Source organism: Onychostruthus taczanowskii, unplaced genomic scaffold, assembly GCF_017590055.1.
Source record: "Onychostruthus taczanowskii isolate IOZ18803 unplaced genomic scaffold, ASM1759005v1 scaffold5, whole genome shotgun sequence".
Lineage (NCBI taxonomy): Eukaryota > Metazoa > Chordata > Aves > Passeriformes > Passeridae > Onychostruthus > Onychostruthus taczanowskii.
Genome location: NW_024502568.1, coordinates 13,078,435 through 13,106,391, shown reverse-complemented (window position 1 = coordinate 13,106,391; position 27,957 = coordinate 13,078,435). Strand labels below are relative to the sequence as shown.

The following is a 27,957-nucleotide window of genomic DNA, read 5'->3' as shown; positions in this document are numbered from 1 at the left end:
AGAATTCATCGTATGACAGAATCTTGGTTTCTGAAGGAACTCTGAGAAATGCTTTCCTGACAGCTTTCCCCCCGCTGGTAAAGTACACTGCATAAAGCAAATCATGAGGGGGGTTGTTCTTTTTTAATTCTTTTTTTTCACTTTATTACAATAGATCATGAAGTTCTGTCAGATAACTTTATTTTGATGTGTTCTGAATGCATAATTGTTGACAGAGCAATACTTGAAGTTTGATCCACTATATTTTTTCATATTTTTTGACCATAGTATATATATGCTTTACAAAACTATATGTAAACATAGTATCTATGCTGTAGTACATAAAACATCTGCAATTACATGAGAGAAGGCACATAAAGATTTTCATTTTACAAATGAAGTGATACACCATGGTAGAGAAGGACATTGGGATTGCTTTTCAAATGCTTTCTTTCCAAGTCTTTTTTTTTTTTTTTTTCTAAGTGCAGACAGGGACTGCCTAATACAATACTTCACCTGTATTGGGCTGTGTCCCCAAATGTTATGAGAGACTGGTAACAGACTGGCTGTTTCTTCCATTTTTTTAAGCAAAGAATGTATTTGAACTAATATATAAAAATAACTGTACACTGAATTTTTAGATGTATACGTAAATGTACGTGAAAGAGTAGTTTGAACTGCTCCAGTTAGCAGCTCACTTTCAGTACATGCTAAAACTAAATACTGCAATACTGCAGTTTTTCCTAACCACTCACTGAAGATGCAACTAAAATAAAGTTGAAATATGTTAAAAGATCCAAAATATAGAAATATGAAAAGTATCCTCATGCTGTTACATTCCCTGCTGAGGGACAGGAACGGGGGTGTTCGTACCCATTTGTTTACCTGGTGTTGTGTTTGGGGGCTTCATCAACTGCTTGATTAAAACTTTGTTAGATACCAATAATAGCAATGCACTCATCTGTTTTAACAGCATGTTTTCCTCAACATTGGTGGCTCAGGGAGAAGTCAGTACTTTAACTGGCAGAGAAGTTGTGCCTCTTATTTAGTTTTGTTTTGTATATTATTAGGACCTGAAGTTGATGAAAGAAGTGATAGTGCTGTCCACACTCTGAAGTCCAGCTCCTCTCAATGCACTTACAAGGGTGTCACTTAACAGGATGCAAATGGATGGGTTTTCTTTGAGAGTTGCTTTTTAAAATTTCCAATTAAATGAGAAAGACTCAAGTTTGACAGTAACCTATGACTTCAAATAAAATAAGAAATACTGTCAGTGAGGTGACTTTAAGAACCGAATAGTTAAAATTCACATTTTATACAGATTTATACTACACATTTAATAAAAAATAGAGTGTAATATTCAATAAAATTAAATACACAAAGAGTAACACTATACAAATGGTCTATAAAAGCTCTTTCCCCCCCATAAGGCGGTTTGCAGTCTGCTTTATAGTCACGGCCAATAAATAATATACCTTTGGTTTTTCTGACCATTTCACTATTAAATGTACAGTACAACTAAAACCTATTTCTGGATGAGATGTTTCACATGAACCACAGCATTTTGTACACCTAAATACGTTATATGGCTTTTCTGTTATTCATCACTTTCATATTCCTCCTCTTCTTCACCTATGGGGTAGGATTGGATGTTGTTCTGGGTGTACATTTTTGTTTTCACGGGACAGTTGTGATCCATGAGTATTGCCTGGAAGAAAACAGAGTGTGAGTATTTCTGCTTAGCATCCAGCTGAGGCTGGGGCTGCCTGCACCACTCAGGGATTCACCTCTCCTCCCTTGAGGCAGAGCCCAAACTGATTGTAATTAGGGTGATCTTAGTGCTAAAGACATCTCTGGAAAATTTCTATTTCCAGTATTTCAGCCCACGTATTATTGAAATACATCTACCTGCTCTGCAGATACAATAATTTACCCCTCCCATAATTCATTTCCATCTATTAAAACCTGGACGAATGGTCAAAAGCAGTCCTACTGCTTCAAGCCAATTCTCTTTCACTGCTTTTGTCCCCTCTTTCCATGGAGATCCAGAACAGCAAAACTGAGGATGATGCCAAGAGTGGTGGTCCCACCACTGCTTTGACACCCACGGCAAGCTAAAAGTGGTAATCATGGTTAGGGCCAGATGAAATACTGAATTCTCTGGGCTGAAATTGCCCAAGGAGTTTTGGAGCAGCTGTGTAGTGTTCTTCCTGCTGAGTTGAGGGTTAATAATTATGCAAAGACCACAATTTTGGGACCATCCTTTTGACCCTCCTCCAGCCTGAAAGAACTGGTACACCATTTTACAGCCATGAGTTGCTTGGGAACAGGAGCTATTTTGCATTTAAAGGTATGTTAGAGGTGGCAGATGCTGGAAGGTGCTGGAGCCATGGGGAGACTCCTGTCCCTTCAGGGTTGTGATGTTACAAATGAAACAGTCAGGGAACATGGAAGTACATGGTAAATTTTATATTGCCAGGAAACAGCAGCTGATTTTTTTTTCTTTTCTGTTCCTCAGCCTTATTTAATGTACAAAATCCAAAACAAACTAAACCAGTGCATTCAGCAAAGGTCATGACAAGGGATTAACTGGGATTCTGCAGTCCAAATATGAGCCAAACAGAAGGTCTCTGGCCTCACACGCACCATTATTCCAGCAAAATTCAATTTTCCACCTTCTGCCAGTACAAAGTGAGCAGCACCAGCATCAGGTGCTGTCCTTACCTTGATGACCATGCACAATTAGTTTCTTTTCACCCAAACAAACAACCAGCTACGGGGCCCAGATCAGCCTTTTTCAGAAAGAGCAAGGATGGAGTTCTGAGTGGGCTAAACCTACAGATGGTGACCCTGTTCTTGCCTTACAGTGGCTGGGGAGCACTGAGTGCTCTAGATCATTAAGTCTCTGGCAAATTTATATTTTAAAAAAAAGAGAGAAGCCCTGTGGTATGTATTGGACAAGAGAAGCCACTAGTTTGTAGGGACAGGTGAGCTGTATGAAGGAAAGAGAAGGAAGAAAAAAAGATGATCTAAATATACTCTGGTATATTTTTTATATTTTTTCCCAGAGGATTTTAGGAAAAAATGCCACTAGTTTGTAGGGACAGGTGAGCTGTATGAAGGAAAGAGAAGGAAGAAAAAAGATGGTTAAAAATATTCTAAATATACTGTGGTATATTTTTTTATATTTTTTTCCCAGAGGATATTAGGAAAAAACCAGGCACACCAAGGAATAATTTGGTCAACTGGCCAATAGAGTTCTGGCTCCTCAAGGAAAAGAGAAATGAATTCTCTACTGACTCCACCACAGCATATGCTGATGCAGAGGAATGTCTGCAGGACCCTGTTTCCTAAAAATCAAATTTGTGACTTTGTAACATCCAACTAATAAAGGGCTTGCCTTTCTACATCTTGGATATAGAAGGAAGGTGGGGTTCATTCCAAAGTTAATGCCTGAAGGTGAAATGTGGGGACACTGTGCTGGTCCCGTTTTGAAGAAGTTAGAGGCAAAGATGCAAATATAAGTTACTATTCATTTCACTGAAAAAAAAACCAAAATTAAAAAAAAAAAAAAAGAAAAAAGAAAAAGAAAGAAACCAAGTTGCACTTACCATTTTCTCCTCTTTGGCAGGTGGACTTCGGAGGAAAAAGCACAGGGGAGCAAAGATGATATCCACAATTCCTATAATTGTCATAAGCCATGGGAATCCAATGGCCTTGGCAATGGCACCACCAGCAGAGGGACCTTGTACAGATAAAAACCCTTTTCTGGAGATTGCTCAGACACAAAATTTGCAGCAATCACTTTAAACAACAGTAATTCTGTATACAAACCCCCCATCTAACAAACAAAACTGAGGAATGTAAATTCATGTTCGTAACTATATCATAAAACCTTCCTGGCTCCATACCCACATTCCTTGGGGAGATTAGAGATGCTCCTGAGGGCATCTGTGCCATGCTCTCAAGGAGGCAGGGGGCCAGGGGGGAGTGATTCCCACCACAGACCCTTGGAGCACAGCTGTGGTGTTCATTTTAAATGTCCCAAAACCTCTTTCCTCAGCATATCCCATTTGTGTTCGGTGCCTTCAGACACCCTCAGGCCTCTTGCAGCCCATGGAGTGGCCACAAATTGCTGCAGGGGAGGGGAACAGATGCCAAACACAATTCCCCCACTCTGATTTCTTGCAGAAAACAAGAACCTCCTCTCATAAAATCTGCAAGTATTACTGGGATTCACAGCTGGCATTGTAGCAGATTCCTACTTTTCTTCACTGTGCTTTCCAGGCAGGGAAAGGCTGGACTTACCTATGGCAAAACCCATGCAAAAGGCAACGTCAGCTATTGCATACACACTGCCATAGACTGACACGTGGCGCAGGTCCACCAGGTAGCCCATGATTGGCATCATGGAGGAGTCCACCATCCCTGCAAAACAGATTCCAGGAAAATGCTGCCTTTTCTTCCCCTCTTTTAGCATCTTGGTGAGCTGTGTGCTAAGAAGGAGTGCAAAAGCAGCTAAAAGGATGCTTGTTCATAACTGAGCAAGATTTGTGTAGAAATAGTCTGTGTTAGCTTTGCTTTTTATGGTGTTTGCTGTGTCTGGGGTCACGAGTGGACATGTATACAGGTGGACACATGGCACCTGCCACAGGGCAGGAGAGCTGTGAGCTTAGGGTGTATCCACTCTTCCCACCAAAGCTCCCACCTCACATTCCCTGCCAAGTAATTAGGGGAAAGTTATCTGGTGTGAACTTATCCTGACTGAAGGCCTAAAAGACAGCATTAGTCCCCACTCAATCAGAATGATTTACAGTGTTTTTATCATGTCCTTTGATATACACTCTCATTTCTGGCAAGAAACAGCACAGACAGCTCACAAAACTGCTGAGACACTTGGGGTCTGAATTGGTGCCTGTGGCTTCTTTCCTCTCTGCACATCCCTCGTGTGAAGGTGCCCCAGGACATTTGCTGAGCACCAAGCACTGAAAAGCAAGGCAGGGTCCCACTGCAGCCTGCCTGACAGCCCAGTGTAAGGAAAGTCACACTTGAGGAGTACACGTGTGTGAGCCTGGGAATTCCTCTTTATGTACAAACAATTTAAGCCTTTTTTTTTCCCCATGGAAATGTCCATATAAATCCTTTTCCTCTGCAGGAAAGGCTGTGGGTTTGGAGCCGTGCACGGCTGCATTTCTAAAAAAATTTACATTCATGGACAGGTTGAAAGATCTGTTTAGGTCAATGAAGCAGTTCAGGACAGGCTTGAGGGTCCAGCTGGTGTAAAGCAGCCTGGTTCAATCTCCTAAGCACTGTCCCTCAATCCTTCTTGCTCTGCCAGTTTGGGCCCCAGCTCAGGCTGCACCACTGTCACATCAGAATGGCAACAAAACTGATTTTCTGTGTAACTTCACACCAAATCGTTTTTACAGAAACAACAGATTGTAAGAACTCATTGCAAATGCTCTTACCTATGGCAAATCCAACTCCAAAAGTTGGTGCTATGAGCCCATAAATGTTTTTGGCAAACGGTACCTGCAAAGGAAATTTCAGGCAGTCAATTACGTCACGCTGCACATGCTAACGAGGTTAGCTTCTATTTCTGAGATAAATTCTCCAAGTAGTTATGGCCCACTTTGTACAGATCTAAGAGTTTGATCTTTCTTCTAAGCTGTCATTTCAGACAACTGTGCCATTAAACCACTGACACACTTACTATTATAAACTGCTGAGTGACAGCTCAACAGAGGAGCATGCTCCTCTCAGAGTCATCATTTCTAAAAATAATTGAAGCACTGAAATTGGAAAGCACTCAAAACTCTGATCTGGAACCTATTAACCACGCATTGTTTAATATCATGTCATAAAACTCTCATGGGGAAAAAGCACATGTTTGAAGATGAGCACACAGACATTCACATGATTTAAAAGATGTGTGATTGTCTACTTACACATAAAATACTTATTCCCACGATTAGCATCCCGAGCAAAGCACAAAGCCACCTACCAAAAAAGAAACATCACTCAGAGATGGTGATAATTAGATATTAGAGCTGATCCTGAATGTTTCAAAGCCATGTCTGAAGGGCTGAATTAAAAAAAGTTAAAAGCAAAAGTAGCAATGTGTTAAAAAAAAAAAGCAATTTTGCTCCTATAAAAGAAGATTTAATAATTTCCACTATCAATAAACTGCCCAGGGAAACATTGGAAATGGTACATGAAGAGACTGGAAGGTGATTAGTATTTTTAAATTAAGCATACCTTCCAATTTTGTGTGCAAGTATCCCAAAAAGATTCGTCCCAATGAGATAAGAGATGCTAGCTGGAAGAAAAGCGACGCCTGAAAAATATGAATGAGAGGTTTTATCAGCACGGATTTCAGTGAAGTGTTAGAAGAAACTAATAAATGCCAGACACTGCAATTTTGATCTGGACACATCTAATAGAGCCCAAAGAATCAAATATCCGGTTTGTTGCAGCTTTCCTGTGAAATCTAAGGACATCATCTGTGAAATGCAGCAGCAGCGCGATGCCTTTGAACAGAGTTTTTCAGCATTAGATACAAGAGCTGGGCTGGGAGAGGGGACAGAACAACAAAGAGCAAAAAGTTTATATCTGACTGCAATAAGCTTTGGGATAGGTCAAGGGGAGCAACTCTCCTGCTGTGCAGGGCTTATGGAGCATGTGCTGAGCACATGCAGCCAGCCCGGGGAGCTCAGGGTGGGGGGACAGCAGGGGACAGCAGGGGACAGCCCCCTCCGAGCCTGGGAATGCCACGAAGCTTCCAGGTACAGTAGTGCTGTGATATGGCCCGTGGTCAAGCACAGACTGAAGCATGTATCAATAATGTAAGGGTAAAAAACCTTTAAAAATTGTAGCCAAATGATTTAGCCAATGTATTTTAAATATTTTTGTTTTAATCACATCTTGGTTTAAGTAAAATAAATTTTTAAAAAAGCTGTAATAGCTTGCAGATGAGGACACCTGAGTAAATTCTGTCTGATTTCCCACCTCCACTTGGAAAAGCACATTGTTGGCACCAGCACTGTTTTTCTGTCCCTGAGATTGCCACAGCAGTGGCTGTATCTAGAGCAGATGCTGTTGTCTGGTGGCATCTCTGGTTTAAAATCCAGCTATTACAGTCTGTACTGGAGGACTCATCCTCTCCTTACACAGAAGTCCCAGGGCAGGACCCAGCCAGAGGTTCAGAAAGCAGCTGTGGTGTCAGGGTACACAATCCAACCCCTGCCTTCACGTGTGTGTGCTCCTCATCTTTCACCAGGGCAACCTTGGTTTTCTCATTTCCTGCCTATCCATCTTCCTTCCCATCTCTCTGATATATTCATAAAAAAAAAAATCAAGAGGTAATTTTTAGCACAGCAATATCCTGTGATTAAAAACCTTGTGGGTTACAGTGGTGTGGTGGTGCTGGGGAAAGATTTCATTTCAGCCTGTGTAACCACAGCTACTTCAGCACTGCTGGGAGCTATCTGGTTATACCAAATGGTCACACAGAGCAGACCCTGACAGCTGTAAAAGAGAAATTATACTGCAAAGGCTTGTTAAATATGACTTGCACAGGTTGGGCTGTAAGCTGTGGTATACTGAGGCAGAACCATCCTTTTCTAAACAGGCTTTATGCACAGTAATATTCATTGGTCAAATCAAGGTTCTTTATAGCTTCTTCAGATCATGCTTCAAACAGCTGGTTTACAATTGCATAAAATAATCATTTGCTTAAAACCCTGCAGTTCAATTTACAATTTAAGAGGCTTAAAAATTTTCATTAATGCTGTCAAATCAGACAAAGTGAAATGGAGTCAATTACTTGTATCATTAAGGGGTTAAATTAGTCTTATTTAAAATGGATATTTTCCTTTGAGTAACCTCTGTTCAATGAAGAGATTTGTAAATGTCCTTTCAATTGCACCAGTAATATGAAACTGGTGAGAGAGGTAGATAGGCAATATTTATTTTTCCTTTTTGAGGTTCAAAATACCTAAGTTTGCATGTTCATTCTGCTGTATTTCAGGCTAGAGGTTATTGCCAGGTTCAGCAGTACAATAAGAACTGCACCTGTGGCCATTCCAGATCTCAATTGCACTAATTAGAACAAAGGTTTGTGCTTTCTGTGGGGTGTAATGTGTACATTAACACAGAGCAGGGATATCAGCTGAACATCATTTTCATGAAGGATGAAGGATTTTTCTTTCAAACTCTACACTGATATTAAAAAATACCCTCATGACCACATCACTAAATTAACCAGAGATAGATGAAGGCTGGGCATGCCCCAGTTAAGAAGATCCACATCAACCTCTCACACACAGTTTGTCACTCACTAGAATTTAATCCACTTTCTGGTGGCTTTTTCCTGCTCCTGCTCACCTCAAAGAGAAAGTAACTGCCCCACTTTACTCTGGAGGGCAAATGGAGCACATTCCATGTTTGCCCATGGACTTGGTTTCCCAAGGCTGTGTCCCTGCTAAAAATCATAACGAGGTCCAAGGTGGGGCTCCCCACTGATTTCTGCTGAAAGGGATGATTAAGGAACCACTAAAGGAAGCCAAATATGTAAATTCCAAGGGAAGGTGCTCCTCATGTGCATGTTCTAAGCAGCAGTCCATCTTTCCTCCACGTGCCAGCAGGAGCAGGCTGGAAGGAGGCTGTGCTGCCACAAGCCTGCCTTGCACCCAGCAGAGAGCCCCTGCTGCAGATCTCTGTGCCTGCCTGCCCAGGGCAATGCACACCAGACACTGAGCAGGGAGTCCCCACAGGGAAAAAAAACCAAAGGGTTTTGCTCTGCAAGGCTGGCTCTGCAGCTCAACAGGCACCCTGCAGCTGCCCTGGCCAACATCCACTGCCAGAGCAGAGCTGGGATTCCCAATGGAGCTGATCACACCAGTCCTGAGGCTGCCTGAAACTATTTTTCCTTGAAATGTGAGTGTAGCCCACTACAGGAGCCTCTATTGCAATAACATCACCCCTCTGTGTAATTTTTTTCTTACATACCAGTGTTTGTAATTGTGCAGGTTTAACACTGACACTTTACAGATTGTAAAAAAAAAAAATTTAAAAATTACCCCCCTGAAGCAAATAATCTTTAACAGGAACAGAACTCAGACATTCAACAGAGAAAATATAGAGATGCAAACAATGTACTGTACTTTACCAAGCTGCCATTTTTTTGAGCACATGGTCTCCATCATCCAGATGGGTAAAGCTGGTTCAAGCATAGCAATAGCCATGTTTGCAAAACAGATTGAGCCTTAAAGAAAGAAGGGGAGGGGAAAAACAGTAGTAATCATTTCATTTGACTATAAACAAAACACCGTGCAAAGAATGGATGGTTTTACATAAAATATTACACTCTTAACAGCCGTATCTGTCATGTGTCAGATGGTGATTAGCATTAAAGAGAACACAGTGTAAAATCACTGAAGGCCACTTTTTATATGTTTCTATTCTCCTAGAAATTCTACAATAAAGGTTAAGCTATTTCATAATGTGAAAGTTTGCAGTGAGCTTGATGACATTTGGAAAGTTCATGAGGTCTGTTGTACAAATGATTAGCTAAAACTACAATCACTTGGTCTTTACCTGGTCTCCTGGGGCAATGCCAGAGCCCTGTTGTGTAAGAGGCTCAGGCTCTGACCCTGTGCCTCTGCCATCTGAGAAAGCATGCCTAGCTCACATGACAGGATGTGGAGGTCTTGATCCTGAAAATGCCAAGATCCAAGCACTGGGATGTCTGTTCCCCACAAATGGGGATTTCCTCTGGAGATCCTACAGGCAGCAGCGAGCCAGCCTGTGCAGCAAACGTGGCTTTGGCTTCCAGCTTGCACAGCCCTATGAATTTCAAATGCTTACAAATGTCTGTTGAATCCCTGGACCTTTAATTACCCGGACAGAAAGGATAACGAGTGGTGGCAGTGCTGATTCAGCGTGGGCTGCCAGCTCAGCTCTGCCCACACCCCTGCCTGCAGAGCCAGGCTCCAGCGGGTTTGTGTCACGTCCATCTCTCCTCAGAGCTGCACTTCAGTTCCAGCGCAGGGATTACAAAACCCCACGGTATTTCTTTGGGTTCAAGATGCCTTTCATGCTTACTCAAAACACCCTCAGGCACTCAAAGCTTAATGCAGGGCAACAGGACACGTCCCCTCTGCTGATCCCTTAAAAATGGCTTTTGGGAATCACTGCTGGAAGTGACAACCTCAGACTTGTGTTCCCATCTTTATTCCTAATATTTACAGTATCTGAACTTCAGGAAAATATTCTAGACTCTTCCAGTCATTTACTATATAAATTTTACCTTAAAAAAAAAAACCAACCTGTATTTTTCAGAGGTCAGAGAAACATTATTTCTCTTGGAGGGAGTTCCTCATCACAAGGTTCAAAACCAAATGAGCACTGATGTCATTCTTTGCTCAAAGCTGTCAGAGTACATCAGACTGTGTATCCACAATCCTTAAAATGAACTTGCTGGCCTGCTGGCTCACTCCCTTCCCCAGGCAAGGAGCAACAGTTCAGCACTGCTTTGCCCTAAAGACAAAAGCCAACCTTTCCACTTGGGTGCAAGCTCCCAGAGTGGCTCTGTAAGGAGCCCCAGTTAAACACCTTCGGGCTCTCCCAAGCCAAAATCAGCCAGGCTCAAACAGCTTCCTTGATGCTGGAAAAAAACATTTCAGGCTGCACAAAGTGCAGCCAGAGGAAGCAGGACCATTCTGAGACAGCTTAAATAGCAAAGGATTTGCTATTTCATTTATTCTATTTAATTTATTCTATTCTATGTAGTTTATTCTATTCTGAATAAAGCTCAAAGGAAGGAGAAACAGGTGTGTTTGCACATGGTTGTGGCACCTACTTCTCCTTAGCCAGGAAGCAGCAGCAGCAGAGCTCACCAAAGCACGCAGGGATATGGTGATAAAGGTGCTTCAGACCTGTAGAATGTGCCCCAAGAGAAAAACGAGAGCCTGAGCTGTACTCTGCAATCTCAGGGCAAAGTCCAAGAGCCTGCTACCTCAGCAAAGCTTCCCCAAAAGAAAATAAATTATCTTTTTCCTCAGTCTTGCCTGGAGCTGACCTTACTTTAACATGCCACGTGTCAAGGGCATGAATCCTACATCTTTTCCTCCTTGAATGAGATGGAATGTCCTGTGTTGGCCAGAAGGTGTGAAATTGCAGCCTTCCAGCTGAATCCCATCTCCCCAGCCAAGAGCCCTCCCAGCTTTTGGCAGAGTGCCACAGACATCAGTGGCCTTTTCCTGTGAAAGAGCAGGCACCAGTGAAAAGCTGTCCCACACCTTCCCAAGGACCTGTGTGCTCATGATGATATCTGTCTCAGCTCTGGGTTTGGATCTGATCATTTCAGCCAGCTTGTCTGTCCATGCAGCTTTGCCAGGCAGCAGCACTGATTTTCCTGTCATCCCTGTCAGTGAGGTTTGGCTTCAGGAACGAGACTGATTTCACTCCCTGAGCCGCCACCAGCAGGGACAAAACATGTCAGTGACATTTCTTCTGCCTAGGCAGAGGGTACTGATGGCACAGGCTGTGAAGCATCACCTCTGACACAAACCAGGGCATTTGGCATTCAGCTCTGGCAAAACCAAATTTGGTCTGCAAGGGAAATAAAGCAAGGAGAAGAGGCTGAGGTCAGAGAACATCAGCATCATCTGCACTGTCAAAGCACTGGGCAGCCTCTGTCCTGGGGGGCAGAGACCCCAGGTGCTCCCCTTAATTCCACTGATAATCCATGGGAAGGAGTTTCTCATACTTTATATGCTTTAAGTGCTGTAGAAGTTACTGAATCAGCTGAATGACAAACCTGATCTGTTATCACAAGTACTGTCACTGCTATACTTTTCCCTCAAATACTTTTATTCAGTGTTTTTTTCCTGCTCCAAGAATTTCTCAAGCAAAAGGGTCTGCATAACTTAAGTCACAGCTCGACCAAGTCACAGAGTTAAGGTTTTGGTAATTCCCTGAGATCAGCAAGAAACAGAAAACTTCCAGAAATGCCTGGAAGAATTGCTCTGTTAGACAAGTTAGGATGAAGAAACAGAACTGTGAAATAATTATCTGTTTCCAGGTATTTTGTCAACATTAGAAAGGGCCAGGTTTAATTACAGACTTCAGAATAAACATTCAACAATGTGCAATGCAAAAAGGCAAACTTCCCTTGAGACGAAAGGCTCATTAGAAAAAAGATACATATAATACCAAACACCATCCACCATTCCACCAGACCTTTTCTGCAATACAACAATTCACATTCAAGAGACCAAACTCACCCCTTCCTCAAACAGAAACAAAGTTCAATGTTATTCCCTGTGCCTGCCTGTGATGTGCTGGCAATCCCTCACTCTGAGAGCCTTGGCCCAAGTCACTTGCCTCACAGGAGGTTTCCTGGCACCTGCAAGCCATTTGTGGCCTCTCAGTTCAAAAGAAACATTTATTTCAAATTTTCTGCCTATTGTGCTTCTGCTGGTACATTCATCCTGTATTACCAACACATTCTTAGATCTTTACATAAAGTAAATCAGCAAATGACAATGTTGTCAAAGCAGCTCAAACCAAGGCATGCCAAGAGGCCACAAATTACATCAATGGCTGGTTTAAAGAAGGAAAAAAAGGGTCTGGTACCTGCTGCAATAATGATATACGGGTCCTTCAAAAGGGTCAGTAAAGGTGTCCCCTTCTGACTCTGTGAAACAAAGACTTGGGATTAGGAAAGGCAAAGTGACACCCATTCCTGCAGGGTTTTACCTTAATACTCACTTCTGCCTGTGTTCTGGAGGGCTGCAGAACAAGTAACTGAACAGCTGTGAAAAGAAATCCATGCTGTAACTCTCCTCCAGGAAGGGGGATGGATGGCAGGAACAGGAGAGGGACGTGCCTCAGGGTGACACTGACTCAGGGATCTACTGACCTCCATCGAACAGAGCCAGGGCTGCCAGCACCAGGAAAGGAGAGCTCTTCCCCACAAACTCATACATGACACTCCCAAAAGGGGGGCCCACTGCCAAGGAAAGGAAAGGACACAGTTGTGAAGACTCTGACTCTGAACAAAACCCTGCAAATAATTGGGCATCCTGCTGTGGTCACACAGCAACCAAAAATCCGGTTTGAAAATCCCCGCAAAGATCATTGACCATGGCAATAACCATATTCTTCATTCCTCAAAACAGTGTGCAATGTAAACAAAACCCAAACATTGCAGAGATCACTGCTTGACATGTGTATCCACACAGGGAATGTGTGCTGTGGGAAAAGCTGCTCTTCACATGCACCATGAATCCAGTCTGGAGACTGCACAATACCACGACACCCAGGGAAACCCTTCTGCTGCTTCCAGAGGCCCCAGGAACAAGCTTTGGGATGGCTGGGGGATGGCTTCTACTGCCAGCAGAGCCTCCAACTCACTGACCTAATACTCCCATAGCCAGGCCTCCAAGTGCAATTCCCATTGCGTTGCCTCTCTCTTCATCATCCGTATAAACAGTGGCGAGCAGTCCCATCCCTACAATTAAAATTAAATAGATAAATAGATAAAGAGACATAAGAAACCAGCACAGCACAAAATTAGGCATCTGTGTGCTACAGTTTATGGCCATCATTTGCCACACCTACTAAGCATTATACAGAAATGACCAAGTGATTTTGGGGGTTTTTGTGTGTGTGTATACATATATATACCCCCTCCCCATAGAACCAACTTCCAAGTAAAAATGGTTTTGGCACCATCCATGGTCCCCAAGACCATGTTCTATTGTGGAGTATTAGTCAGGTAATTTAGTGATGCCCTTATTTGTTAGATTGTTTATTCATCTCTTTGTCACAGAGCTTTTTGATGATGCTTTCCAATGAGCAGAATTGAAGCTTTTGACAAGTATTCACCATCATTTATTTATACTCAGAGCGCACAAAGGTCTGGTGACCACTTAGCTCCAATTGTGGACAGATGCTCTGGGCATGAGGAATTGTGCAGAACTGATTGCTTTGTAAATGAGTATTTCAAGTTCAGCATCAAAAAATTAAAGGATCCTTTTGACCTTTATCTTCACATGCCTTATTTCTGCACTTGATTATGAGCCTCCATTTCACAAAAGGAAACATGAAGCCTAATTTACTTGTCTTTTTGTGGAGCACTCAGACACTGCAGACGTAAATGCTGCAGAAGAGTCCTTATAGAAATTAATAATTCTGTTTTCAAATCAAGATTTACATAGGACTCAGTAAATAAGTTCTGCAGCTACACAGTAAAGGAAAACAATACATTGCATGGTTGATCATTCAGTAAATACCATCCATCATCAAAAGAGCAGAGGTCCTGTGTGGATTACCACGTTTATTGAAAAGAGTGGATGACATCAAACTGTTTGCATGAACAGCTGGAGAGCTGCATTAGAATTCAAAATGAATGTGGGATTTGGGGAAATATTCTGGAAAGAAGAAAGAGAGGGGAATGCAAAGACAGTGACACAGAGTTCTACACATAGGTAGGAATGATTGCACACACAAATGCAGGGGATTAAATGATTGCCAGTGATGGCACACAAAACTTCCTTTGCTGTGAGATCAGGGTGAGACTCCCACTGCTGCTGGCCCTGCAAGGAGTCAGAGCTTCTCCCCTGAGCTGGGTCTGGGTCTGGGGCAGCACAGGGAGAAATCTGGGGCTGCCTGGAGACCATGCAGAGAATGGCAATGCTCAGAGGGAGAGCAAGGGCTCAGAATAATATCTGTGAGGGACAGCTGCAGGACTCCCAATTTAAAACCAGAGAGGATAAAACTGATGTGAGAGGTGATAACAGTCTTGCAATACAAAGGAAAGCCAGGAAGATAAAGAAAGGAGACTGATCTTTGTGCTCATCTCTGAAGGATGGCAAGCAGAAATAAGTTCACATGGCAGTAAAGAGCCTTTAGATGAAACATCAGGAAAAAAACCTTCCTGACCGTAAAGGTACTTAAGCACTGAGCTGGATGCTGAGGGCAGCTCTGGAGGCTTCTGAGGTCATGCCTGTCAAGTGTGCATGAGGAATGACAGATACTAAGTTGATCCTGCCTTCAGGAAAGGGTGGACTAGATGGTCCCTTGGCCTTTTCTGCTCTTTTGTGTTCATTGGCTGAGAAAAAAAAAGTCTTGTGTTCACCTAAGAGCCCATAGCTCAAGGTGCCCCCTTGCACAGGGATGAGATGCAGCTCAGAAAAATTTTACTTCTGGCATGTTTTCCCTTGGGAAAGCTTGACTTGCAGCCCTGATGTCAGTTCCTCCCACTGCAGGAAATTTTTCAAAGATTGGAATATTCAGCATGAACAAAATGCATTTTCTCCAGCCTCAGCCTCAAGAATGCTCAAATAATTTGGGCTGAAAACTCATACACCATTTTATCTACTCATTTAAAAATGAGACACTTTTTTTGGAACTGGAAGCCAGCATGATAAGCCCTTGAAAACAACATTTTATTACAGAAATTTCCGTAACAGACAGAGCTGCTGTTCTAACTGTAATAAGTACCAACATAAGTTCCCAGTGACCTTTAAAATGGCTAAAAATGAATTTAAAATGTTGAAGACACAGGTGCAGAAATCCCAGGGAGAGTGCAGTTCATTTAGTGCTCTACCTTACTGCAACCCAAATACCAAGGAAGTCTTAAAAGACATTTGCTTTTGAGCTACTTTACATAAAAGAGACAGAAAAAAAATTGATTCAATTGAATATTTTTGTATTAATTATTGAACATGCTAACAAAATTCAATTAAAAAAAAGACTGAAAGTGATCTTCATTTTCCTCTATCACCTCTTACCTGCCACAGAAGAACATGAAGAACCCACTCCTTGAAGGGACCTGGCAATAAATAGTAGTGCATAGCTTCCAGAGAAGGCAAACACTGCAGGGGAAAAAAAAAAAAAAAGAGATAATTTTAAAAATTAGGTTAACTATAACTAGGTTAAAAAGTTAGATTTCTTGAAACTACCACAAAAACTTCCTACAATTTAGTCAAGTGTTTACAGTGACTTGTGCCACTTTCAATGCTAACTGCATTATTTTCTCTTATTGCATTTAGATGTGTCAGTGTTGAATTGCTCTCAGGTGTCTAAGCCTCCAGGTAACACAGAATGCAAGAGCCCAAGCAGTTTTAACTAATTACTCAGGATTTGATTACATCTGCTCTGCTTCAGCTGCACACAAGAGGAGTAATAAGAGTTTTCTTTCCAGCCTCACCTCTCCACGCTGCTTCACTTAAAGCTGCCCAGTCTGGAGCTGCAGGCACTCAGGGAAGGCAGGCTGTAACACACCCTCACCAATGCTTCCTCCAATAACAAGTGGGTGGAGAGAGGTTTTCCCCTGGTGCTGCCAGCCCCCTGCCAGATGTGTGGAGCACAGCTGGCTGCAAGTGCAGGGAAGCCAGATCCCTCCATTCAAAACCTTCAGCAAGTTCCCTCTCCTGCCACTAGCAGAGCATCTGCACCAGAGGATGTGCCACTCTTTCTTTCCCCAAAAGATTTATCCCCAGGTTTCACTCCCAGCCACTCCCTGCCTTTGGGACAGAGCCCCTGGATGCTGCACTCAGCCTGGCTAAATTCCCCACCCACAACCCTGGAAAACAGGAGTTTCTCAGGAACCCAAACACGTCTCTGCTTGTAGAGCCCATGTCATTGTCAGTCTCATTAAAACTACATTAAATGCACCAACTAAACATGGGATCCACGTGCACTCCTCCCACCTGCCCTGTGGTTGTGCCTCCTGGGGCTTTTCACCTCATTTTACAAAAATCCCTACTGTGTGGACACATGCAAATAAAGGAAAAAAGGATTTCAGCAAAACAGCAGTTCTCTCCTCTGCCATGAATTAGGCTCCCTGCTCTTATCTACATCCAACCAGAATTTATCTAACATGTTCCTAAAACACAGAGCTGTCAGTGGCTCTAAGACCAGGTCATCTTCCCTAGCTTCAGCCCCCTTGATGGTACAGTTTTAAGATCATAGAATTGCAGAATGTTTTGGGTTAGAAGAGACCTTAAAGATCACCTGGCTCAATCCCCTGCCATGGCCAGGGACACTTTCCTCTAGACCAGGCTGCTCCAAGCCCTGTCCAACCCGGCCTTGAGCACTTCAAGGGATTTGCCATCAACATCTCCTCTGGGAAACCTCTCATTATTCTTTCTTTTGTGTACAGTGAACCTGGAAAACTGTTTGTCCCCTCCCTTTTTTGTCACAGGCTCTAATACATCTTACATCTGCCTTCTGAGGCAAAAACAGTTCTTTCACTGATCCCCACAGGCTTCTAATGAACCTTGATGTTCTCTGTACCCTTTCTGTCTGGGCCACATCTTTAAATGTCAGAGCCAAACATAAAACAGCAGCTGAAGCCTTATCAATGCCATTAGAGCCAGCAAATTATCTCAGCTGACTTGCAGGCTGTGCTCCTGTTTGCACATCCCACAGCCATGTTTAACAACACTCTGATCCTGTTGACTCATACCCTACTCAAGAGCCACTGCAGCCTCACAATATTCCCGACAAACCCCCATGGTATCTGCTTGTCCAGGGCCCCACAGGACAGCTCTGCCATGGCTGTTTAAAACTGTCTGAGCACTGCTGCAGATCGAAAAAACCTGAAAGGCTCAGCTGAGGAAGAGACCTGCTGAGGCGGGATGAAGGGTTGTGTCTCCTCAGGGCACGTTCCCAGGAGAGCACTTGTTCAATCTCATCAACGTGCAGCTGACTCCCTTAAACTTTCCTTGGGAATTAGTCCCCAGACATCAACAGGAACAATTGCTAGTGATAATCATTATGGACCATTTATTTAAAAGTTGTGCCTGGGCCAGACCAAGTAAGATGTGACACTTACTGATTGTTGAAACAAACATGATGCAGAAGCCAGCAAACAGTGGGATCTGGTAGCCTATTCTGGAAAACAAAATGAACATTCACATTTCTGAGGCTTTGAGTTAGTCTTACACGAGTTCACACACCACACAAACCCAACCTGTAGTTTCTTGGCAGGCTTTGAACTATTTATTGTGGACCACATGGCCATATTTGTCCACATCACAAACTTGTTTTCATCTGACACAGCAGACTTTTTATCTGAAATCCCTGGAAAAAATATCCTTCTCATGATTGCCCTGTTCTCATTCTGCCTTAATTGTTCCCAATAAAACCCCTCTGGGACTCCACAAGGTTGCCAAAGATATGCCAAGGGAAGATTTCCCAGAGTGTGCTGAATTTTGAAATACCCCAGTCGTGTTTCAGTGCTCATCTGTTTCCATCCTCATGAGACAATGATTATAATGAGGCATAGTCAAGCCAATGGCTTTTTTTTACTGGAAAAATTTGTCATCAGCTTTTCTGGGAGTTTTGCCTCAGGAGCACTGGAAGAGTCCCAAAGATCCTGAGAATAATAATACTTTTGCTTTCCATGGGTTTAGGAGTAGAAATAGAGCTGATCAAAGCTTTCTTCATCAGCCCATTTCTTCACTAGGACTCTGAACAGCCTGTAGAAATGCCTGGTTGCTCAAGTATTTTTAAGTTTCCAGGAAATAAAGAACTTCCTGGCTGGGAAGCACTTACATTTTTTGAGCAGATAAAACTGAAAATGCAACCAAAAAACAAAAAAAAAAAATCAAAACATGTTATTTTTCACACCAATAAAAATCTACCCTAGAGTCAAAACCTAGGATACATTCTATCCAGCTCACTTTGTTCACAGCTTCATTTTTTGTAGGATTGAGCATCTCAAATGTATTTGCCAGGGCATTATTTAATGGCCAAATTCTTCAACAATGGATCCTGCTTTTCAGAGGACTACTTTCAAAGGATTTCATTTTCCAATGATTTGACAGTGTTGCACATTTAAATGGGCAGCATTGGCTAAAGCAGGTCAATAAAATAATTGAAGTGTTAATAATGGCCCTTTTAATAACAGTAGTCACGATATAGACAAACCAAAATAATTATTCTGAGCTTTGTTTTTGTATTAATATTTTTATATAATCAAGGGCCTTTGATAATGAAAAACTCCCTAGAGTCCACAGCTCAACATTCATTGTTTGTCTCATTCTTGTGAATGAAATAAATTGAGCTTTCACGTGGTATTTTGCGTTAAATCACCACTGCACTAAAATATGATAAAATCATAGTGCACAGATTCTCCAGGTTGAAATCTGTAATCGGTGTTGTAAATATCCAGCAGAGAGTGGTCACTCATGTGCTACTTACCTGAACTGGTGTCTCCAAAGCAAATTAAATCCCTACCACAAACTTCCCCTGTGGCCTGAGGATAATAACTTTAATCTCCCAGCGCCTTCACACATGATATATAAAAGAGCAATACTTTTTTTGTCTGCTTTATTTAAAGTTAATGATTTTTTCCAAGCCAGCCTTTCTCTTGCTGTGTGTGTAATAGGTATTACACGATGGGATGCTGGTCTCCACTGGTGTTTCTGTGTACATGAGGAAATAAAAAATTACCTCTTGACAAGTTTTTACCTGCCTCAGAGCTGAATTGAGCACTTCCCAGGTAGAACAGGCCACAGAGAGTTTGATCACAATTGCTTTGATTTTGAGTTTTTCAATTAAAGAAAGCACTGATAGGAGTACAGCAAAAAAAAAAAAAAAATAAAAATAAAAATCTGCATGTATCCTGGTATGGATGCTGCATTATCAGATTTTTCTGGGGTGTGAAAGCAGGTGGTGAATGTCCTCACGCCTTTTCCCAGTGCAAAGTAAAGCAGGGCTGGGTCTGTCAAGGCCATCCCAGACATATCTAGGATGGGCACTGTGAGGGATAATTCTGATTTCAACACAGGAATCAAGCAATTCATAGACTTGACACAGGGCCTGTGAAACAGCAATTTGCTTCTGCTACAAGTACATTGAAATTATATTCAGTTACTTGCATGAAGAGAAATGCCATCCAAATTGGCTCCCACATTCACATTTCCATCATTACATCAGAGACATGAGCTGTGAGATCTTCCACAAATTAAACAGAGAGCAGTGCTATCATACTAAATAAAGGAGATTTCAGCTCTTCCAGTGGGCTTCCTACACCTGGGAACTTCCTGGTGGTTGAAGGCAGGAAGAAAACAAGCATTTTGGAAGTCACTTCTAATGCTCAGTGTAATACTGTTCAAGAATTGTTCTTAATTTCGGCAGTTGCAGACGTTATTCTTCCTTTTCCTTGGACAAACAGGGCCACAGCAAGGTGGAAAGTGACACATAGCAGAGGGTGGGAGCTAAACAAGTCCTTATAATACTCTGGAAGGATAATACTGCCCAGAGCATCCCCCAAAATGTGGAGATGCACAATTCTGGAGTAGTGCCCCTGCATGGAACTGCTGAACCCCTAGAAGCCATGCTTGGGCTTTCTCAGGGGACAGTCCTGCCCACATCCAGCTGACATTTCCTTAGAGATGCAGATTGTCCTCTCCTGGGCAATCTCAACACGCCCTGCCTCTCAGCAAACCCTGCCCCTCCTGAAATATCAGCACTAATTAGTTGGCAGTTGTGCTGCCACAAATGTGGAACCTGCAGCTGCATTCCCTGCTCTGTTCCACAGGTGTTGCACAGCACAGACCGGGGGCTTTTGCTGAGCAAGTGCACTATATAACACAAATAATCATAAAAGGGAGAGGCACCACCTGCAACAGCCAATTCAGTGATTCTGCCCCTTGGTCCTGGGCTATTCATGTTTCTGCCAGGTGAAAAGTGAATGTGCAGTTTTCCCTCAGCCATTACATAGCACCCTCCCTCACAATTATCTCTGCATTTTGTTCCTCTGCATGTGTGCAGCACCAAAGAATATTACAGCCTGTCTTCTCTCTTATCTTTTCTTGTTACTGTGGCTAAACATATAATTTTCTTGGGTACTCCTTTCAAAACCCTCCAAGCAATTCTGAAGCAGAGTCCGGCGCGTCTCACCAAGTCTGCTTGCAGCTAAAAGTGCTTATTAAAAGTGCTTACAAGTATTTCTGATCTCTGGAAAAATCTGAGTCACTAGTTGAAGGAGGGAAAGGAAAGGCTGCCACTGATGGAGAATGCCCAGATGAACTCCATTTCAGTCACTGTGGCTCCAGATTGCAGGGCTCTCAGGAAATTATTTATACCCATTAACAAGATTACTCTAGACTAAGACAACAGATTGTTGGTCCTGTGCAACAGCACAATAAAGGTTACATTGACCAGGTGAGCAGCTGTGGATTATTAGAGCCTAATTACCAATTACAGTGCTGCAAATCCACTGATTGCAACCTTGCTGTCACACAGCTCCATGTGAGCACCCCTTGCTAGCTCTGTCCTGGCTGGAACTCTGGCTCTCTTCTTCACTGCCAGGTGAAGTCTGGGGAGGATTCATGGCAAGAATATGTTCCTTGAGGTTCTGATCCAATGAACCACTGAATATGTGTGGAGTTCAAACAGAACATGTAGGGTCAGCAGGGATGGGATGTGTGGTCCCTGTGCTCCCACCCCCATGCTGGAGCACAGGGAAGGCAGAGGGACAGAGTGACCTGAACAGACAGAACAGGGCGCTCCAACCTCTGCCAAAACCTGAAAGGAGAGCTCACATAGGAACTGAACTGTAAATATGTAGTTATAAATGTTATTTATTCCTCTGCTTCCTTCTTTGTGTTGGGCATGAACACATTGTGGTCCTAGCTACTCTCTCTCTCATGCAAAGCAGTTCAAAGCTGTAGCCAGGATGGTGTCAAAATCATGGTTATGAAGAAAACAGCTAATAATTTTTAATGGTTTTTGAGGGTGATATGAATAAAAAGAAGGTTAAAACTACAAATTTTCTTCAGGCTAATGAAAAAAAAAAAGAAGGGGACACACATGGCAGGGGCATTGCCTGTCTCTGGTGGTTGAGGGGCTGGCACAGCTGGGCTCACAGCCTGGTGCACAGAGCTTGGGGAGAGATTGATAAAAGCAGTGGAGTCAGTCAGGGAACCACAGAATGGTTTGGGCTGGAAGGGAACTTAGACCCCATCTCCTTCCAACCACCTGCCATGGGCAGGGACACCTTCCACTGGAGCAGGTACTCAGAGCCCCATCCAACCTGGCCTTGGGCATTCCCAGGGAACCAGGGGCAGCCACAGCTTCTCTGGGCACAGCTTCTCTGGGCACTGCCAGTGCAGTTGGATAAAGCATGGGGATAAAGCTGTACTTGTGGATAGTTTCTTACAAATTTCACCACCAGGAAAAGCATAATGTGCTTCTGACCCACAAAATCTTATCAGCTCTGCCCTGAAACCGTGCCAGGGTGGGAAGTGTGTTGTTGACTTCCTATGGCAAAGCCATCACCGGTGCTTGCTCTGGCAGGACTTGTTGGGGCAGAGGGAACTTGTATCCTTTCAGGAACTGCAGACCTGTTCTCTGAGCCAGGTGTGTCTGGTGTTCCATGAAAAGACCTGGGCTTTAAATAAATGCTTTTTGCAGAGCATACTCCTTGAATGAAACCGATTCTGATTTTTTTTTTTTGAAAAGTCTACACTCTCAGTGATCACAAAAGAAAGGAAAACAAACTCCAAAACCTTCAGAAAAGCTAAAAAATAGTGATTATTTGCACAGACTCATATGAGTAGAACATCCTGTTGCTGGCTGCACAAACTCAAAGCCAGTGCCTGGTGAAAACCAGCACTTGACTAAAACTCTAAACCCCTCTTGAACAGCTATATTTGACTGAAAACCAAAAATCTTTGTACACAGTGTGCTACTCATTTGAAAAAGAAACTTACTGGGCATCCTAACCAACTGTGCACACAGATCTTGAAACAAGAAATCATTTCTGCTTAAGCTTTGATATTTTGCTGGAATTCTGTAGCAGTAATAAAGGCACAAAGCTTAACAATAATGAAACAGTTTATCAGTGGTAAGGAAGAGTCTTTCTATTGATAACCCAGATATTTTATGTTTGATTTATACAATCACACATTTTAGCTGATCATATACATTGTTATTAGAAATTGTCAGCTGAAGAGGGGGAGGGTATCCAATAACTTCTACAGTTAATTGATAAATGTGTTAACTAATATTTCCCACTAAACATTTCTCAGAAGAAAGGCAGATACCAGTACCAAGATACAAATAATGCATGAAAGAAAACCAGCGAACCCTAAATTTAATTTAGGGCCACTTTGCCATTAAGGCACTCACTTCAGCTGTATGAGGGAGGAGTTTGTCATGTGGGATGATGGGATGAAGTGCTCCTTGTTTTTCCTTCTCACACTCATGTGAGCAAACCCGCCCCTGTGCCTGCAGTCACACCCCCTGCCCCAGGCAGAAACCTGGGGGATGTTTCCAGGAGGAAACCTCAGCTCCCAGCACTAAAGCTCACTCTGGTGTGGTGCCAGCCCTGCCCCTAACAGGAAAGGGAGATGCTCCAGGAACATTTCCTGCCTCACTGCCAAAGCAGGGATGCATCACACACGCCCCAGGAGCTGGCTCCAGGGGACAGGTATGACCACACCTTTCTCCTCTTTTGGCAGGCTCTGGAAATGGTGGTGCCAACACACAAAAAAAAGCAAATCTCATTAGGGCAACCATTTAGGAAAACCTAGAAGCACATCCAAAGAGCTATTATAAAAACATTATTTGATGTTATGTAACTTTACCTGCAGAGGAATTATGGCATCCTCACTAAACAATACAGGTAAGAAAAATCCATCTCAACTTGCAGCAACATTTGTGCAAAAGTAATTTTGTGGTGGTGTACTTATATCAGTGGAGGTGATGTGTATTGGTGATAAGGGGAAATGAGAGAGAAATGAAACTCTCTCTCATTTAAAGCTTTTGTGTTTAGATCAGTTCCACAGATCAAGCATAGGTTTTGAATACATAACACTGTGAGTTCAAATGCTGCTTAGCTCTCAGGTGGAGGCTTTTTATGAGATTGAAAGGAAGCACTCAGACTATATGTATATATATATATATATATATATAGTACATATATTAGGTTTAATAGTATATATACACTATAAAAAATACATATATATATATATACACACACTATAAAACCTAAACAAGATAGTTGTGGCTTCAAAACCTGAAGTATCTGGCATTGGAGCGTGTTGGTTGTTTTAAGCATTGTCACCTATGATGGACATTGACTGCTCAAATAAAAGTGTTCTACAAGTACAAATTTCTGCTGCATGCTATTTTCTGAAAGGAATCATTCTCTGAAAATAGCTTACATAAGAAATATGCAGATGAGTGACCAACTAAATACAGTTTGGAGTTTATTTTCTGCAGAGATTGATCTCATAGTTTGTTTGGGAGGACTGAAGCTGCTCCTGTGTTAGCATTTGTACACAAAATGCTAACAGTGAAATCAACTTTACTATTAACATCAAATATTTAACTGATATTATATATACTTTTTAATCTTCATGTAAATATCATCAGTACTTGGATTTGGAGAGGGGCTTTAAGTCATTGATACTGATGTTTATAAGCTTGATCCTGGCTCAAATAAATTTTCTTTTAAGTCCCATTTAAATATATTTTGTTCATATATTTGCAAGAATTTAGAGGGAGCAATGAGAAGGCTGGGCAGAGTCATGTACTGATGGGAATGTGGGACCCACTGAACCTGGTGATGAACATGGCATCAGCAAAGTTGGACATTTGTTCACTTTTCCCTGAAGTCCACACAAATTTCCCACTGATTCTCACCTCAGGCAACTCCAAACCACCACACACCAAGAGCTGCTCATCTCAGTGAGAGCAGGGAAGGGATCTGAGCCCTGCCTACAGCTTCATCTTTGAAATACAAGAAATACAATCTTTGAAATACAATCTTTGAGTACTCCCTGCCTACAATATCATCTTTGCCTAATGTGGGTGTCACAGGATTACTGGCCATTCACAATATTTGCAAACACCACATTGCGGTGTCCTCTGGCCTCCTGTAACTACATGGGAGATATTTCAACACCATCTCTGCAGAGGTTTCTATAAAAACCCAAGGTCTCAGGAGCTGGAGGAAAAGTGTGTGATACTAATGGCTGATGTGCAGCTACTTTGGAAAGGGTGTCACAGGATTATTGGCCATTCACAATCTTTGCGAACACCACATTGCGGTGTCCTCTGGCCTCCTGTAACTACATGGGAGATATTTCAACACCATCTCTGCAGAGGTTTCTATAAAAACCCAAGGTCTCAGGAGCTGGAGGAAAAGTGTGTGATACTAATGGCTGATGTGCAGCTACTTTGGACAGAGTGTTAGCGTTTAGAACTGTTCACCAAACTTATTTCACTAAAACATTCCTCCAGAACAAGCAAGAAGGCAGCAACCCAAAAGAGAATTAAGAACAATCTGCTTGAAACACGAATCTGGGCTAAAACACCAGTGTGAGACCCTCACTTTGGTGCAGCAGCAGTGCCATACCTGTTTGTCAGAGGCCCTATGAAGGGGTTGGTCATCAGCTGCACCGTTGCTTTTGAAGCAAACAAGAGACCGACGCGGACGTTCTCATTCAGCAGCTCCTTGTCATCCTTGGGGCAGTCAGAGGGGGAAGGAGTCACTCTGACAACCATTTGTTCTGTCTGGGTCTGATGCAGCTCTCCAGGCTCTGTCTTGTCAGATTCGTTTCCAGTGACCATCGTGGAATTGTCGTAGTAGGAGAAGATGCTCTGGAAATTGTCCATGGTTGCTGAGGGTAGGTTAGGTTTAGCAGTCGGGATTTCTGTGGCATTTTTCTCGTGTTCGATGCTGTAAAGGTAACTGGGAATTATTGGCACTGGAAAAACAAATAGAATACATTGGCATCTTACTGTCAGGTTATTTGTAAATGGAATCACCAAGTTCCTTGCTGTGCCATTGATCAGGAAATACAAGGCTTTCCTACAAAGCACGTTCAGAAACACAGAACTGAAAGAGAAATTTGCTCATGGGAAAAAACCACACCTGTAACTCAGAAGTGCAGCTTAAAACAAAAAGTTCATTTCCATTGTTCTTTATTTTTTTGCCAGTTTTCATAAGATTCCCATAAGGTTTTCTATGCATACAGACATCATTAAACAAAATATTAGAAGTATCAAAACCCATGTCTGAAGCCTCTTTGTTGCACGTAGCTGCACAAATACTTTTATTAGGCTGCAAAATTATGAATAATGAGTAGAGTATTGGAATGATCATCAAACAAAAATATAAAAAATACTATATAAAATATTTCTAAAATAAGCCACCAAAATATTGATAGGTAAGGAAAAAAGTAACATACCTACATCAAGGAATCAGAACTAATATTTGCATGTCTCATAATTTTAAAATTTACATTGAAAAGATCATCCAAAAGGAATGATGTTTACATGTTTTAGGATCTTGGCTGCAATTTACTTGCATTAATATGTATCTCAGACATTAGGATTTCAGAGTTTGTAAAAACAGATGTCAGGTTCATTCATTTTAATGCAAGTGACAGAATCACCCCTTCCCATCTTGCATTTCATCCTGAAAAAGCCCAGCCTCTCAAATCTGCAATTTATAATAATTTCTAGGGCCTCTAGCATACATACTACTAAACAAGCAATTAAATATTACTAATTTATATTAATTAAAGAAAGTATATTAATAAAAAAATCCAAAATCAACTTGCTAAAAATAGATTTTTTTTTTAACCTAAGGTCTACCTTGTGGCATCAACTTTTAAGCTGAAACCCCTGCAAGAAATTCAGAGTCAGATTCAGAAGCTGAGTCTGGAGCATCACCTGAGAGCTGGCTCTGCACAGACCGAGTCACTTCCAGGAGAACCGTGTGCATTCATGTGTGTTTGTGTGCACATCCACGAGCCACTGGTTTCTCTGGACCATCTTCTTTCAATTCATATAAACATCTGAATACGAAGACTTCTAAGTTTACCAGTGAAAAAATAGTCAATTGTTTTATTTGAGTAGATTTCTGAATCTTGACACTGTGCCACTGAAGCCATTAAAAGTTGGATCTTAGACTTTGATCGAAACTTTTATTATTTTATTAAACTAACTCATGGAAATGCTTTTCTTAAAAGTGACTTAGATAGTTTCCTTATTAACCTATCATTTTAAGACCAATGTGGGGGAAACAGGAACTATCACAAGGAAACAGGCATCTCCAGTGTTATCTAGCCTGTTGTTTCAGTTGCATGACCACAGGAGAAAAAACGACGATGAGCTAAAAATACTGTTATCTGTCATTCTACGAAGTATTAGTGGCGTTTAGCAGGAAAATGGAAAAAAAAAAATAAGAGAGAAAAAAAAGGAGTTATTAAGACCTTTTTGTACCATTCCTTATCTTGCAATTAACATGGAAATAAAGCAGGACTTTGATGTCCACTGCGGCGCGTTTGCAATACCTGGAATATAATTCACGGTTAAAACCGAAATTAATCAGTGTTTGAAAATGCTGGGTTTGAGAGCATCAATCAGGCATTCCGGGAGCACATCTGCCACCGGAGATCACTGCCGGCAGAAGCCGGGGGAGGGAAAGAAGCCCAAGCCCTCTTTACCTACCGACCACGGTGAGCAGCATGTTGTCCAGCAGCAGCGCGATGAAGACGATGAGCAGGATGAGTTTGCGGGACTGGCGGCTCTCCCGCAGCCAGCGGAGCAGCCCGAGCTCGCCCCAAGCCATGCTCCGGCCCGGCTGCGGACACACGGAGGCCGGCGGGGCCCGGGGACCGGCGGGGACCGGCGGGGACAGGCGGGGACAGGCGGGGACAGGCGGGGACCCGGGCGGCAGCGGCGCTCCGACAGCGCTGCGCTCCCGGCGCGTCCCGGCCGGCCCTCGCTGCAGGCGGGAGCGGAGAGGAGGAGCGGGAGAGGAGGAGGAGGAGGAGGAGGAGAGGAGAGGGGCGGCTCCTCTGCTCCCCGTGGGAGCCCGGGGAGCGCTGGCCAGCGGTGCGGGGCGCGGGGGGGACTCGCTTCTTCTGCCTGCCTCTCTCTGTCTCCCCAGCCAGGCAGGAATGCTCCGAGACAGCCGGGGCGGGGTGCGCCAGAGCC

The 27,957-nt window shown here is 42.8% G+C and overlaps 1 protein-coding gene across 3 annotated transcripts; it reads right to left on the bottom strand.

Moving 5' to 3' along the window:
• Positions 1 to 128: 128 nt before the first annotated feature.
• SLC18A2 (solute carrier family 18 member A2) lies at positions 129 to 27,713 on the bottom strand. 3 transcript variants are annotated; one of them, XM_041415520.1, is made up of 15 exons: positions 27,469 to 27,713; positions 25,367 to 25,718; positions 17,828 to 17,886; positions 15,780 to 15,863; positions 13,403 to 13,495; positions 12,905 to 12,994; positions 12,754 to 12,797; positions 12,619 to 12,679; positions 9,149 to 9,244; positions 6,238 to 6,316; positions 5,928 to 5,979; positions 5,448 to 5,511; positions 4,288 to 4,407; positions 3,591 to 3,724; positions 129 to 1,687 (listed from the first exon to the last, which is right to left on the bottom strand). In XM_041415520.1, the coding sequence occupies exons 1-15, from the start codon at positions 27,587 to 27,589 to the stop codon at positions 1,577 to 1,579; spliced, it is 1,560 nt and encodes a 519-aa protein (XP_041271454.1). In that variant the 5' UTR covers positions 27,590 to 27,713; the 3' UTR covers positions 129 to 1,576. The 3 variants fall into 3 exon arrangements, with proteins under 3 accessions (XP_041271454.1, XP_041271455.1, XP_041271456.1); XM_041415521.1 differs by lacking the exon at positions 27,469 to 27,713 and adding an exon at positions 26,689 to 26,857; XM_041415522.1 differs by lacking the exon at positions 27,469 to 27,713 and adding an exon at positions 26,689 to 26,799 and having other exon boundaries at positions 25,367 to 25,690.
• Positions 27,714 to 27,957: the final 244 nt, after the last annotated feature.

Coding starts and splice junctions, on each gene's coding strand:
- SLC18A2 (XM_041415520.1), bottom strand. CDS start 27,589: ATGGCTTGGGGCGAGCTCGGGCTGCTCCGCTGGCTGCGGGAGAGCCGC. Junction 9,245..12,618: donor GTATATCATTATTGCAGCAG/GTACCAGACCCT, acceptor TCTTTCTTTAAG/GCTCAATCTGTTTTGCAAAC. Junction 5,980..6,237: donor CTTGCACACAAAATTGGAAG/GTATGCTTAATT, acceptor CTTTTTTGGTAG/GTGGCTTTGTGCTTTGCTCG.